General features: G+C 45.2%; 1 protein-coding gene across 2 annotated transcripts in view; it reads right to left on the bottom strand.

Annotated features, from left to right (window-relative positions):
• The window catches only part of shroom4 (shroom family member 4), a 43,646-nt gene that overhangs the window by 11,165 nt on the left and 16,080 nt on the right, over positions 1-16,401 (bottom strand). For both annotated transcript variants that reach the window (XM_052063070.1, XM_052063079.1), the window contains exons 2-3: positions 7,855-8,006; positions 1,254-1,439 (exon numbers count right to left, since the gene is read on the bottom strand). In XM_052063070.1, the coding sequence (XP_051919030.1) occupies positions 1,254-1,439; positions 7,855-8,006 (338 nt within the window). The remainder of the gene's footprint in view (positions 1-1,253; positions 1,440-7,854; positions 8,007-16,401) is intronic.

The following is a 16,401-nucleotide window of genomic DNA, read 5'->3' as shown; positions in this document are numbered from 1 at the left end:
AAGGGTTTGCTGAAGTTGTTGGGGGGGGGGGGGGGGGGGGGAATTCTCAATTGGTTGTTTTGCTGAATTGACATTTGGATTTTGAAGGGGTCCTAGGAAAACGCCTTCCGTATAAGAGGTCCGGGGACCCAAAAAGATTGAGAACTCAAAACCATTCGGACCAGTTGGTTTGTTTAACAAGCAACATTACTTGTGATTCACCAAATCGGCTATCCGGACTGTCGAAACATTGTCAACGTTGTCGACACGCTTTGGATGGAACGACGACTGCAGCCCCGGCGGAACAATCAAACGCCAAACAAACGAAAGCCCCGTTGCTTGGCTCACAGACAGACAAAGAACAGCTCATTGGGGGATCCGATTGGTTATCACACTCAAGTGTTGATACAGAGGGTTATAAATAGAACAAGGGCCTTCCTGCGCGGAATTAAAACACCATGATGTCAACTGTATGCTCGCGGGTTTTGGTTTTAGGGGGGGGCGGCAGTACTCCAATTGAACATTCCAGTGAATCCCAGTTAATTGGATTAGCGTAGTTGAGGGGTGCCCAAGCTTTCTTGATCTACTTTTCAAGTCCGCCAACCTTCCACGATCGACCGTTGCCACACATGCACGCGCGCGCACACGCATGCCATCGTGAGCAACAGCCATAACAGCCCGTAACATGAACGAAACATAACAATAAAGTAGTCGCAAGAGTTTGTGCGTTTGTGAAAAGGAAATCACTGTACCATTTTAAAATACTTCTCCTGGCGCTCCAGCTTCCCATTTTTTTCCCAGTGCGATCGGTGAATCGCAAATGAAACAAAGTGAATGAGAACAATAATAATAATAATAAAGATAGATCGCAACAGCTCTGATCGCAAGCTGCAATTGTAGACTGCTGACCGTTAACAACCTCCGCTGATGGGAGGTCACGCACCACAGTGGGTTTAAAGTGTCCATCTTAAATACTTTTTTGTGAAAGTGAAACACAAAAATATGTATTAAATTAATAAAATGCACACAGACATGCAATTTTTTTTTTCTTCTTGTGATCAGTCCACGGGCTACCGGTTGGACACCTGGCCCACGGGACAAAACCAACCAATCAGGGGGTCCCAATCTGGTTTATGATGACATAAATCAAATGATTTTTTTACGTATACTGTCAAAATTCCAAAATATCTCACGGTTCTAAATCTGCAAAACAGCGGTGGCGTGAACGGTTCAGCATGATTAATCGGAAGACGCGTCGGATTACAACGGCTCACCTGTTGTCACTCGTATTCCAGGTTAGCGTGCAGGCGCAGGGGTGGAGCTGCATGGCAGGTGGAGCGGGAGGCGGGGGCAACGGGGGGGAGTCGGCCGGGAGAGGCGGGCAGGGCGGGTGAGGCGGAGGAGGTGGGGGCAGTTCGGTCGGAACCCAGGAGGGAGCCCTGATGTGTGGGATGCTGCGCCTGCAGAGACAAGCAGGGAAAAAGGTGAACGGTCAGCGGCATGTACACACTACTCACAAAACGTTCGGGATATTGGGCTTTGGGGTAAAATTTCACACTATCAACTTTCCAGGGGAACTTCAAATGTTACACTAGTTTTGCAACTTGCTGTTGTCCAACAAAGCGCTAGACAGTACCCAAAAGATTTAATGACGCAATTAGAAACGGTACTTGAAGAATACTCTTGTCACGCTGCTTGTCACGCTCCCAACTCTCCGCCTATGCTTTGTCAACAAAATTGTTTCAAGTACACCTCTGCACAACATTGTATTACCATTAACGACAAAACAAAGAAACAAAAACAGGTCCAATTACAGCAACAAATAACTTTTCTAACATTGTTTTTTTTTAATATCTCTCCACCTTCCTTTTCATCCCTGTTAGATATCTTTTGTATCTGTTAAAGGTTTGTTCATGCACTTCAAATCTCCTGCTGTGTATCGATGTACATGTTATCGGTGCAAAACAACAACAAAAAAATCGCTTTACTTAGTACTCCCTTGCACATACTCTGACAATGAGTGACAGCACCACTGCCACCTACTGTAGTGGATGTGTAATTAAAATTTAGTCCAAAAAAAAAAGTATATTCCCTAGGGTCACACATGCCCCCCCGCACTGGCATTGCACCGTGCCCCCCCCCCCCCCCAGGAGGGTCTGCCCCACGATTTGAGAAGGAGCGGTATACTCTTGTACATATACCTGAAGACACACTACATCAACTGGTCACAGTTGATCTCACAAAATAAACAGCCAAAATCTGACATGACACCATAAATTCTTTTCTGCTTGTCATTGCACTAAAAAGCACCCTAACCCCCGCCCTTGAAGAAAACAAAATGATGGAAGGCCGGATGTTGGGCACCATGAGGGAAAAGAAAGGAAGGGAAAGCCTTTCTGATTGTTTTGGGTAACGCAGAAACATTTCCGAGACAAGCACGCTCATCCTCGCACGTCTGGAATAAAGCACCCAAGCGGGAAATAAACAAGCGCTAAGTTTCGCCTCACCCGCAACTTAGATACTTAAATGAAGAATCGGTTTTCTCCGAAATTCTGGCTGGTGTTGTGCCAGGCAACGACGACTGCACGCTCGCTCTCGGCTCATCCCAATGAAACCATGTTGCAAAGACTTTTGTGGAGGTTCCAAAAAGCGCTTTGGATTTACGAGAAGCCGACACTGAATCCACGATGAACGACAAAGTTAAACTGTGCTAGAAGTCCAAAGCGAAGAGTCAGAATTCAAAGAGAGATCTGCTGGAATGTCCCACTTGGTGGCAACAGTTGAGCGATAGCGCAAAAGGTCAAGGCGCATAATCTGAGTCACACACACACAGTCTCGGTACACATTACATTAGCCCGCCAATGCCAGACAAAAAGATAAGCGGCGAGACGTAGACGATAAGAGCTTCTGTCGCTCACAAAGGCTCCACAAGAACTTGATCGAGTTGACGCGGAAACCCACCCGAGTGATGAGCAGAAGCATCCAGAGGCACATTTCAAGTTCAACGCATTCGCTCCCCAAGTCCAAACAATGAAGCCTGTGAGATCCCGGATTCTGGGATCAAGCCCCTCCCTTTCACTGGAACCGGCGCGACCGGAGCGCCCGGCCGGCTGTGACCACCAGGGGGGCTCGGAAAAATGCTCCCTGCAAGGAGCCCGCGTCGCCCGCGGCACCAGACTAAGCGGGAAAGCCCTGCCGTGGATCCTCACGTCCCCTCTCCATTCCCCCCCAAAAAGGCAAAATGTGACTTTTTCTCGCTCCCACCCTCTCTCTCTCTTTTTCTCCCCCCCATCGTTGCCTGCCTCCCTTGCATGCAGGATGTGTGAGTCAGTCCAAAGGGAAGTTTGTGGAGGGCAGATAAAGTGCGGCACCGCCACTAAAATAATAGCAAAGGGTTCCGCAATATTGTTGTTTCATGGGGAGGAAAAATGCAGAGGCACTTCCTCCTAAGTGGCTTTGAGTAAAGATGACAGACGAGGGGGCTTTTTCCATTCCCAAAACAAGATCTGGCGAAAGACGGGCACCGAACGAGAACGGTCGCTCTGATTCAAATATGACCAAAATAACGAGCCGACCACCAGAAAGAATTTCTCCAGGTGGAGGTGGTCCTCAAACTGGTATCTAGTGACCTACCCATCTAGAGCTTCAGAAGGGACGGTATTTCAAGTCCACCCAATAAAAGTTCCGATGTTTTAGTAGGCTTTTCCCGAGCCTGTCTCCTGCAAAAAGGTTTCCCCAACTACTGTGACTCGGTAATCTGCAGTAATGTTAATCGTTTCTCGTAGAGAATAAAGAATATATGCCTGTGAAGATTCGTATGTTGTCTGTCTACCTGTGCTGCTGCACTTTGCGTTCAAATTGCTGACAACATAACACTTCGTTGGCCATTTTATGGCGTTTTAGATTATTATTAGCATTAAGACGAACTGACTTATCTGAAGCAAAGCAATGCGGTTGTTTTAAATATTCAGTGGATCATTTACTGGCTTGAAGCCTCTTTTTTGAAGCTTTGCTTTCATCTGCCAAAAATGCCACTTCTTGTTGTGCTCATAGTGCTGCGGCGTGTATTCAACGACAACTAACGACCTGAGGCCACAAGTGGCCTCAAACAATTTCCTGGGCAGACTCCACGAGGATGTATGTTACATACGTGCTTGTCAGATTCCTGACATTCCGCATGTTGCCTTCAAAGGGCTAACACGGGAAAGCCGAAACAAGCTCACTTCCTCCACTTGTTGCCATTGTGTCGTTGCCTGCCGTTGGGAACTATTTGTTTGCTTTACGGCTCTCGTTGTGTGTGTGTGTGTGTGTGTGTATGTGTGTGTGTGTGCGTGTGTGCGTGTGCGCGCGTTCGTGCAATCAGATTATCATCACACAATTTTGGACACGGGCACTAATTACACCCAAAGGGAAGGATGAAGTGTTTGGTTAAAAAAAAAATTGCTGATATAATTTACTTTACATGAGCCAGAGCTACCGCTTGTGGAGGCCCAAGGAAAATTACATTGGCATAGCGACACACAGAGGCTGAAATCTGATTGGGCAAAAATAAATAATTAAATAAATAAATAAATAATCAGAATGGAAGCAACGTAGCCAAGAGAAATGCAAAAAAAACATCAGTGCATGCTTGGTGCATGAGATGTGATCCGTTTGCCCCATTTTTACCATTTAGTCCTTTAGTGAATTCGGACCACAGTTATGGCAAAAAAAAAAGTGCATAAAAGTATAAAACATGTATACATGAAGGCGGCCCGGTAGTCCAGTGGTTAGCACGTCGGCTTCACAGTGCAGAGGTACCGGGTTCGATTCCAGCTCCGGCCTCCCTGTGTGGAGTTTGCATGTTCTCCCCGGGCCTGCGTGGGTTTTCTCCGGGTGCTCCGGTTTCCTCCCACATTCCAAAAACATGCATGGCAGGCTGATTAATGGCAGGCTCTAAATTGTCCCTAGGTGTGAATGTGAGCGTGGATGGTTGTTCGTCTCTGTGTGCCCTGCGATTGGCTGGCAACTAATTCAGGGTGTCCCCCGCCTACTGCCCGGAGACGGCTGGGATAGGCTCCAGCACCCCCGCGACCCTGGTGAGGATTAAGCGGTTCGGAAAATGGATGGATGGATGGATGTATACATGAAGACAGAGACATCACTGACAGACAGAGCAGTAATATCAGTGGTTCTTCACAGAAGATAAAGAATATGCAACTGAATACTATTGCATTATCTGTCTACATGTGTTGTGGCACTGTTGGTGCTTAAAAAAAAAAAAGAGAGAGAGAGAGCGGGAGAGAGAGAGCCGTCTTGAGGAATCCCAAGAATGTGTTTTGGTGGTTTGGGGAAGCAGTGGTGGGGGGGGTCAGACTATTGTGTTGCAAGCTTCTTGGCACCGCAGACCTCAGTCCTGCACACGTCCCAGAGAGCCAGTGGCACTACACCGATACAATGGTGTGTGTGTGTGTGTGTGTGTCCATTGAGTGGTCTGCAGTCAAACTACCAAACAATCCCAAGCATATATGTGAGCCAGCAAAAGCCTTTGTGGCACTCTGAACCAGCATCTGCGAACAACAGATAAGCACCAGTCAGCAAGCTCAGCGCAAGCCTTGTGATTGTTTTGCGTGGACCAACCGGCTGCAGCTGTGCTTCATTCCCAACTAGCTACGAATTGCTCTTTCCATTTTTGAGTGCCAATCGAATATAACTGGACTCTATCCTGGGATGCGATTTCAAATGACAGCATAATTGAAATTTCCAAACTAATGATACACCGATTTGTGTTGTCCCCTCAGTGGCCAACTCCACATTGGTCCCGCTGCATCCGTCTATTCCGCTTCCTATTCCATCACCGGACGTTCACTTCCCATCGAGGCAGCTGTGGCAAAAGTGCTCACATGCCATATTCAACTTGAAGTACAGATAAATGTTAAAAAAAGAGAGGCTCATAAAAGTGGCTGGGGAATATCTTGCTTCTCCGAATCCGTTGCATCATAGTTAATGATGAAGTTCACAGCACTGCTCTCGAACTCCGCAAGATGTCATTAGTGCATAAAAAATAAGTCCTCCAGTAAAACACACAGTCAGGAAGCCTGAATAATACACTCAAGAACAATATTTGTACTCGGTTGCTTTCCGCCACCGCAAAAACACATCTTGTTCTCTCCTTCCCTCAAATGTCCATTGTTGGACAGAACACGACTTTGGGAAGAAGAGGAAATTGCGCACAACTGGAGGAATGTCCATTTGCGGCGGCTCTCTGAAAACAGGAAGGACAGCGGGAGGAACATTTCCAGGTGAAGGCGACAAAACCTTCCCAACGAACTTTCCCATTCACAAATGAATGATGGGGACTGTTACGAAGAAAAAAAAAAAAAGAGCGAAAAAAAGTTCAAGTGACCACAGTCATGTTGGGATGAAACTGGCGAAAGTGAGTGAACGTGAACAAAGACGCCACTTTTTCAGATTTGCATTCTTGAACCTCACTGGCTTGTTTAAGCGCACCGTGTCAACAAAATAAATAAATAAATAAATAAATAAAGCATCGGTGTTGAAAACGGACCCGAACATAAACCGCCCCCCCCCCTCCCGAGCTTCTGGCCAGCACATGGAATTCCCGTGGTTTCCCTTATTTAGCGCAGCGCCGCTTTCTGTCGGGAAACTAGGAAGCTAGTTGGGAACATCTTGGTTAGGAGTGATGTGTTAATTGTCCATCACAAGATTTAAAAATCCATCTGCGATCTGATCAACATCAGCCCAGATACACACACATAACCCCCCCCCCCCCCCCCCCCCAACAAAAAAAGTATAACACAACCACTACATCCCAAAAACATTACAGAGCCTCCTGCAAAAGAGGAGCTTGGCTTCCACACACTAACACCATCCAGCAAAAATCAAAAATGCTGTGCGAGGGTTTGCGTGTGGCTCCTGATTTGAAAAAGCTTTTACGTTCCTCAAAAAAGTCACAGAAGCAGGGCTGGGAAAACTTTGGCACTCCTAGTCCACATTGGCTTTTTTTTTATTTATTTAATTTTTAAAACGGGCAGATGGGACAACTCAGTAAGACGCTTCAAATATTGATATAAAACTGGTTATTTTTGGTTAAAAACAACACATTCACATTTATCCACTTTATAATTAATGATTGAATTAAATAAGTCATGAAAATGTAGACATTTATTATACTGGTGTTTCCAAACCTTGGTACTGTGATTGGACTCATTACATTTTTAAAAAGGGACAAGATCACGAATAAATGAGGTTAAAAAAACAAAACAACCCCCCCTCATGTTGATTTCATCAACAACAACAAAAATATTCTTTTACCCCCCAAACGTTATCATTTATAAAATGAAAGCTAGGCTTTCATGAATCTGCTCAAAAAGTCGAACTAAAACCAAATCATACAAAAACCAAAGCAAGATTTCCAATCGGAAATAATGTTAATCCAATTAATCTGTTCCAGAAAGCTAACGATATTAAGAAAAACATATTTTTTTGGAGAATATTGACGATTTAACATATAGAAAGCAATATAGAATAAATACAAATGACAAATAAAATTGATAAATGAGCTTTAAACAGCAACTTTACTTTTCATAACATAATAATGAAATTTAAGCCAATGCACGGTTTCTTTTCCAATGTAAGCATTCGTTAGCACCCTCTATTGGTAAAAGGTTCATCCTGCAGCTAAGCTGTGAATGACTGAAGCTTCACTGAGTGACCGGGATGAAACGTTGCCTCAAAAAATAGTCGTAAAGCAAATCTCAAGAAATGTGAGGCATACGAAATCCGAGGATTGGCTTTAAGTGTGATGGTAAGTACAAGCTATAAGACTGATTCCAAGCCCGTTGTGGTTGGAAAAACGGGTGGGACGATTTTTACCTCCTGACGGCGAGCTTGAGGATCCTGTAAGAGCCCTTGATGAGGATGAGCGCCTCCTGGCGGCTGCCGTAAAGAACCGAGCCGTTGATGTTAATCAGCTCGTCGCCAACTTTCAGCTTCTCGCAGCGGGCCGCCTTCCCTCCCTTTTCGATCTGGACCACACACACGCACACACGGGGAGAAAGTTATCGTCAGGCGCGAACTTGTGAGGCGAGTGTCACCATGGCAACGTTTCCTTTCTTTGCGGCGCATCTTGAGACGGCCCGCACAAACTCACATTCCTCTACAATGCGTGTGCATGTGCGTGCATCCAGACAGAGTGAGATCACATTCAGCATTTGAGAACGCGAGACAGAGAAGAATAGCTTCTCTGTGCGCTTTCCACACACACACACACACGCAGGTCAGACACACCCTTTTTTTTTTAAGTCCAAGTGGTAAATTCACTTCATTTGTGTGTGTGTGTGTTGTGGCTCACTGCCCATGATTGTGCCCTGGAAAAATCAAGAAAATCCCACATTGGCAACAATCTGTCAGCACTCAACAATCACCTGATGCACACACGCGCAGGCGTGCGCGCACACACGCACACACACACACACACACACACACATTCCTGTAAGACTATATTTGTGAGGTCCGGGTAACTCCAGATAGGGAGTGAGGACCACCCTTTCTGATAGGTTTAGAGAGGAACTAGTCTTAGATTTGTACACTAGATGTCACCCCAACTACTTTCCCCACTTCAACTTCTTTAAAAAACAGATCAATAAAAAGTAGACTTGAAACTGAAATCATAGCAGGAGTGAGGACTCTGAATGGGCACATTCAAAGTCCTCACTCCTGTTGTGACTTTGGTTAAAATATCTTATCTTTTTTGGTTTTGTTGCAGTTAAGCATACAAATCAACTTTTGGTATGGCCTTCAGAGTTTTTCCTCTCTTATTAACCTGCAATTACACAGCAGACATTTTGTATTTTAATTTTAAAAAGTGTGAGTAGTCTGTTTTATGAATAATTTGATAGTTTCAACTTAAGATACGCAGAGTTCCTCATTTATACATTATATATCAATCACAACTTGAACCGATTGATTGCTGTACAATTACTACTACAATAAAAGTGACCCATGCTTTGGCCAATTAATTTACGGAACTAAATCAAATAGATTTTAAAACTTTATAAGTACATGTCAACATTAAATCTCACCTCAAGTAGAACATTTTTAACAACACTGCTCAGGAAGAGTAGAAAAGAATTGAAAAAAAATACTCCAGCAAGAAAATTTAAATTTAAAAATGAAGAACTCGAGAAGCAGATCTTTTCTTGGAGTTCTTTACGTCTTTACAGGTTCTTTGAGCCAAGGCCTGCGGCTCTTTCATTTTGCAGTCAGTGCATTGTTCTTGCTTGACACCCTTTTATAAGTCTCCCCAGGTGTTTTTCCACAGCAGCCTTTTCTTCTTCATTCCATGGTCTCCTCAAATTTGCTCTGGGAGACCCTAAATATGATGACAATTGCAATTTAATGATACACACAAAGACCACCTTGTGATAGCTTTACAATGTGGATTTTATACGTAAAAAAAATAAAAGTACTTGTCTTTTTCTCCAATTTAGATTTTGCCTGCTCTTTGAGTGTAAGATTTTTTCCATCCATCCATCATCTACCGCTTATCCGGGGCCGGGTCGCGGGGGCAACAGCTTTAGCAGGGAAGCCCAGACTTCCCTCTCCCTAGCTACTTCTTCCAGCTCTCCCCGGGGGATCCCGAGTCGTTCCCAGGCAAGCTGGGTGACATAGTCTCTCCAGCGTGTCCTGGGTCTCCTCCCGGTGGGACATGACCGGTACACCTCACCGGGGAGGCGCTCAGGAGGCATCCGAATCAGAAGCCCAAGCCACCTCATCTGGCTCCTCTCGATGTGGAGGAGAAGCGGCTCGACTCTGAGCCCCTCCCGGATGAATGAGCTTCTCACCTTTTCTCTAAGGGAGAGCCCGGACACCCTGCGGAGAAAACTCATTTCAGCCGCTTGTATCCGGGATCTCGTTCTTTCGGTCACGACCCATAGCTCGTGACCATAGGTGAGGGTTGGGACGTAGATCGACCGGTAAATTGAGAGCTTTGCCCTTTGGCTCAGCTCCTTCTTCACCACGACAGACCGATACAACGTCCGCATCACAGCAGACGCTGCACCGATCCGCCTGTCGATCTCCCGCTCCCTCCTACCCCCACTCGTGAACAAGACCCCAAGATACTTGAACTCCTCCACTTGGGGTAAGATCTCCTCCCCGACCCGGACGGGGCACTCCACCCTTTTCCGACCGAGGACCATGGTTTCAGATTTGGAGGTGCTGATTTCCATCCCAACCGCTTCACACTCGGCTGCGAAACGCTCCAGTGAGAGTTGGAGAGCCCCGTTTGAAGGAGCCAACAGCACCACATCATCTGCAAAAAGCAGGGATGTAATACTGAGGCCCCCAAAACTGACCCCCTCAACGCTTCGGCTGCGCCTAGAAATTCTGTCCATAAAGGTTATGAACAGAATCGTCGACAAAGGGCAGCCTTGGCGGAGTCCTACCCCCACTGGAAACGATTCCGACTTACTGCTGGCAATGCGAACCAAACTCTGACATCGGTGGTATAGTGACCGAACAGCCCGTATCAGGGGGTTCGGTACCCCATACCCACGAAGCACCCCCCACAGAACTCCCCGAGGGACAGGGTCAAACGCCTTCTCCAAGTCCACAAAACACATGTAGACTGGTTGGGCGAATTCCCACATACCCTCAAGGACCCTGCTAAGGGTGTAGAGCTGGTCCACTGTTCCACGGCCGGGACGAAAACCACACTGCTCCTCCTCAATTGGAGGCTCGACTTCCTGACGGACCCTCCTCTCCAGCACCCCTGAATAGACCTTACCAGGGAGGCTGAGGAGTGTGATCCCTCTGTAGTCGGAACACACCCTCCGGTCCCCCTTTTTAAAAAGAGGGACTACCACCCCGGTCTGCCAATCCAGAGGCACTCTCCCTGTTGACCACGCGATGTTGCAGAGGCGTGTCAACCAGGACAGCCCCACAACATCCAGAGGCTTGAGGAACTCCGGGCGGATCTCATCCGCCCCTGGGGCCTTGCCACCGAGGAGCTTTTTAACCACATCGGTGACTTCAACCACAGAGATAGGAGAGCCCACCTCAGAGTCCCCAGGCTCTGCTTCCTCCAAGGAAGGCGTGTTGGTGGAGTTGAGGAGGTCTTCGAAGTACTCTGCCCACCGGTTCACAACGTCCCGAGTCGAAGTCAGCAGCGCCCCATCCCCACTGTACACAGTGTTAGTGGTGCACTGCTTCCCCCTCCTGAGACGTCGGATGGTGGACCAGAATTTCCTCGAAGCCGTCCGGAAGTCCGCTTCCATGGCCTCACCGAACTCTTCCCACGCTCGGGTTTTTGCCTCGGCGACCACCGAAGCCGCGGTCCGCTTGGCCAGTCGATACCCGTCAGCTGCCTCTGGGGTCCCACAGGCCATAAAGGCTCGATAGGACTCCTTCTTCAGCTTGACGGCATCCCTTACTGCTGGTGTCCACCAGCGAGTACGGGGATTGCCGCAACGACAGGCACCAACCACCTTACGGCCACAACTCAGATTGGCCGCCTCAACAATAGAGGCACGGAACATAGTCCACTCGGACTCAATGTCCCCCGTCTCCCCCGGAACATGGGAAAAGCTCTGTCGGAGGTGGGAGTTGAAACTCCTTCTGACAGGGGATTCCGCCAGACGCTCCCAACAAACCCTCACTATACGTTTGGGTCTGCCAGGACGGACCGGCATCTTCCCCCACCATCGGAGCCTACTCACCACCAGGTGGTGATCAGTTGACAGCTCCGCCCCTCTCTTCACCCGAGTGTCCAGAACATGCGGCCGCAAATCCGATGATACAACTACAAAGTCGATCATCGAACTGTGGCCTAGGGTGTCCTGGTGCCAAGTGCACATATGGACACCCTTATGTTTGAACAAGGTGTTCGTTATGGACAATCCGTGACGAGCACAGAAGTCCAATAACAAAACACCACTCTGGTTTTGATCGGGGGGGCCGTTCCTCCCAATCACGCCCCTCCAGGTATCACTGTCATTGCCCACGTGAGCATTGAAGTCCCCCAGCAGAACAATGGAGTCCCCAGCAGGAGTACTCTCCAGCACACCCTCCAAGGACTCCAAAAAGGGTGGGTATGCTGAGCTGCTGTTTGGTGCATATGCACAAACAACAGTCAGGACCCGTCCACCCACCCGAAGGCGGAGGGAGGCAACCCTCTCGTCTACCGGTGTGAACCCCAATGTACAGGCACTGAGGCGGGGGGCAATGAGTATGCCCACACCTGCTCTGCGCCTCTCACCGTGAGCAACTCCAGAGTGGAAGAGAGTCCAACCCCTCTCGAGAGAACTGGTACCAGAACCCAGGCTGTGTGTGGAGGCAAGTCCGACTATATCCAGTCGGAAATTCTCTGCCTCACACACCAGCTCGGGCTCCTTCCCTGCCAGAGAGGTGACATTCCATGTCCCAAGAGCTAGCTTCTGCAGCCAAGGATCGGACCGCCAGGGTCCCCGCCTGGACTCGAATCTGCAATGAAATGGGACATCCCTGATTTGACACTCATTGTCAAATACGTTGCATGCATTTTAACTTGTTAAATTATGAAAAAAGAGATATAGTTCCTCATCCAAAGCTTACCATCCAATTCAGTCTTCCCTCTTTTGGAGAGATGCTTTTCCCTTTTTGGGGCTAAAGGTCGATACCACCACATGAAAAGGAGAAAAAAGTGACACATTTTACTAAATCAGTGTTGAACAAAAATATGCTATCAAGGCATTCATTTAGTAACCCAATTCCAGTGAAATTGGGACATTATGCTCATCAATCAAAACAGAATACAATGATTTGCAAATCATGTCCAACCTATATTTAAGTGAAGCATTACAAAGACAAGACAACATTCAATGTTCAAATTGGTACATTTAATTTTTTCCAATAATATTTAACTTAGAATTTAATGGCTGTAATGCATTCCATAAAAGATGGAAGAGCTAGCAAAAAAAATAATGTTGAGAAATGCTCATCAAACCCCTGTTTGTCACATCCCACCGGTGAACAGGCTAACTGTGAATGGGTGGGTGCCATGATTGGGTCAAAAAGTAGCTATCCTGAATTCACAAGCAAAGATTGGGTGAGGGTCACCACAAGTTGAATCGTTGAAGGACAGAGTTTCACAACGTATAATTGCAAGGAATTGAGGGATTACGTCATCTTTGGTCCATAATATCAAAAGGTTCAGAGAATCTGGACCAATCAGTGCATGTAAGCGGCAAGGCCAAAAACAGATAACATTCAAAGGCCATGACCTTCGACCTATCAGAGAGCACTGCATCCAAAACCACCTTGTCCCAGCTTGTTTGGAACGTGTTGCAGCCATCAATTCCAACATAGTAGTGTAGCCAATTAAATAGAGGTTGAACATGACATGCAAATCATTGTATTATGTATTAAATACAAGTTCGTGCTTCCATTAAGAATAGAGAAGATTTACTGGGCAACATATAACATTTGAAAGGTATGTTACAAGAACATCTTGTATGATTTCATGCTAGTCAGTGTGAACCAACCGACATAATTAAATTTTGTTAGACCAATGCAAATATTTGGCAGAAATAAAATACTGATTCCTGATTCAAAATAACCATCATCCATAAATTATCTTCCCCCTTCAAGTGCATTCTAGTGAACGAGCCTGGTCTCTATTGAACGCGAATAGCAGGGGTTTCGAAAAACAACTTTTATATTGATAGATTACATTGTCCAGTGTGGGCAATGCATTTGATAAATGAAATGGTAAGAACATGAATCTAAATACAAAAATACCCAAAACAATGCTGTAATCGATCGTGTAATATTGTACAGTAGAAATTTTTGTTGTATGTCATTTCATAGTGCTTTAGGTGCTAGAGTGAATTTACGCCGCATTATTTCCCCCAAGAAACATTTGATTTATAACGGCTAAAAATACACAAGGATTAAATATAATTTATATATGTTCCTCATACTGCGTGACAACTGACCGGAACAAAATATGGAGAAATTAAAACTCTTGACATGTCCATTCATCCGTTCTGCCCCCCCCCCACCCCAAAAGCCGACTGCCCCCATGTCGAGCGTTGCCACGTACAAAGTTACACCAGTGTAGCCCCTGAAAACAGCTTAAAACGGAGCAAATGTAACCCTGCTCAGGAGGTGGTTTAAACATTTACTCTGGAGTAAATGCTAGTATGCGGGGCAGCACCGATATTAAATGGGACGTGTGAACGCTACAGGAGTAGACTTGCTACGCGTGAAAAGAGTTGATTACATACGGGTAGAATGTGTTGCTTTCGTGCTCGTTTGTACTTCTGTCATCTTTCCTTTTGTAGGAGACTGGACCATCTCAGAGTTGATTGTGTAGTTTGTTCCTTTGTTATGTGTTCACAAACCCCCCCACAGAATTTATTTTGTGATTCCTTATGTTTCCTTTCCAATTGCCTTGCCATCTTTAAATTTGATTGGCCACAGTAGAAGCAATAATGACTTCTGTGCCAAACTCGTTTGCCTTCCCTTTTTGTAAATGCTTTTATGGTTAAAGAAGGATCTTCTTTGCTCATCTTTTGTTTTTACATAGGTTAATGGGTTACCTTCTTTACGAATTGCAGACATGACTGTGCTCCTCTGCTTCATATGTCTGATGACTTGTAGAGTCTTCACTGGATGTATCATAAGAGAACAATTTTTCTACCTTTGGATGGAATATCTCCTCGTCATCACTCGACTCAGAGGATGTCTTAGTTGGTTTGTATTCCTCATCTGATCCAAAAAGACTTGAGTCAGAATAATCACCATCTTCAGTGGGATTGTCCATCTGTTATTAAAAAAAAAAAAGGATCAGAAAATACCATTGCAATTAATGATGTTAGAGAATAGTACTGATAATTCAGGCTTACATGACAAGATAGTTCTGTGGGATAAAATATTAATCGAACACATTAACATGGCAAAACAGAAATACCTTATAGAAATAACTTATTTTGTTTAATATGGGCAAATAAAGCATTTGAAACTGACCGGGTAATCAATTAAAAGTCGACTTATTATAATTTTTAAAAATGTCTATATCACTCATTTCCAGTGCTTGGCAAAGATAGGTAAGTGCCGAAACCAAATAATGGTATCAGGCTGATACCGGCATTATTTTAAGGTTATCGTGGAGGCTGCCAATACCAGCAATCGATATTTCAGAAAATTAAAAACTTTAATACTGTACTAGTTGCCACTACACGTTTGGCGAATCATCTGCGTCACAAAGAGAGGCTTATTTCCAAGTATTTGGCAATCCAATAACAATGATGGCCGACACAGAGTGCGGAGAGAACAATTTTCCACGTGAGCTGTACCCAGGTCAATCTTGTCATACACCTATTAAGATGCAATTTCTGTATATAATTACAATATTTACATTAATTCTTTGAACGCATCATGTGTACTTTTTAATCACATTTGTTTGAATTCCTTCCACGTTCATCCTATTATATTCCCAGAAGAGGAAATTTCTCTTAGTATGTGGCGACTAAAATGAACGCATATTCACTAAATCTCTGCACGCCAGAGCATTTTTTTTCTCCTTGAATTACATCAACATTCATCCACTAATTTGCCGATTAACGTCTAATCACTAAGTTGATATGAGTATGATAAGGTTAAGATTCATGCTGAGAATGCATCACTAGTGTGTTTTTATAAGCCTGGGCCAATAACTGGTTTGACGTTTGAAAAGTCAAAGTTTCAATCACCACTAATTCGGCTTTGCCAATAAGGATATTTGGGATCAATAAACGATGAGCGAGTGTGGTTACAAATCGCAAAGGTTGATGACAGTGACAATGTATGTTGCCACAAAAAAAATCATCAAAATGTCCCCATAAAATAGTAGAAAGCTTAACAAACAGAAAATATGCATCTCTCCTCATATAAGTGGGGGGTTTTTCAGCCCAAAATGCATAGGTTTTGGTGATCCACACATTTAACCTTTATTATTATTATTTATTTATTTATTATTTTATTTTAACTTTTGTGTTGATAATGGTTCACAGTATAATATTTCGTTCAACCCACTTTGTTATCTGTAAATTGCTTGGTATTTTACATCGTCTTTTTGCAGTTACTTTCTGTATATGGAAAGACACTGGTTCCATTTGCAACTAATTCTCTGCTCAACTAAGATGGCGGCGGCGGCGAAAGACGCTGGGTCATTTGCAACTAATTTTCTGCTCAACTAAAATGGCGACGACGACGACGGCGAGACGATGGCGGCGGGGGGGGGGGGTGTTAAAACTTGATTTTACCACACCAACGACCTATTCTGTGGCGCTGTATTGTGTGTCTGGCGGCCTATTGAAAGTTTATTGTTTGAGAGGAAACTTTCTATCTTGGTGACAACTCCTTAGGTACAGCATAGTAGAGTTATTCATATAGTTGGTT

Source organism: Hippocampus zosterae, chromosome 1 (assembly GCF_025434085.1).
Source record: "Hippocampus zosterae strain Florida chromosome 1, ASM2543408v3, whole genome shotgun sequence".
Taxonomy (NCBI): domain Eukaryota; kingdom Metazoa; phylum Chordata; class Actinopteri; order Syngnathiformes; family Syngnathidae; genus Hippocampus; species Hippocampus zosterae.
Note: the sequence above shows the minus strand (reverse complement) of the source record. Positions and strands in the feature narration are given on the sequence as shown.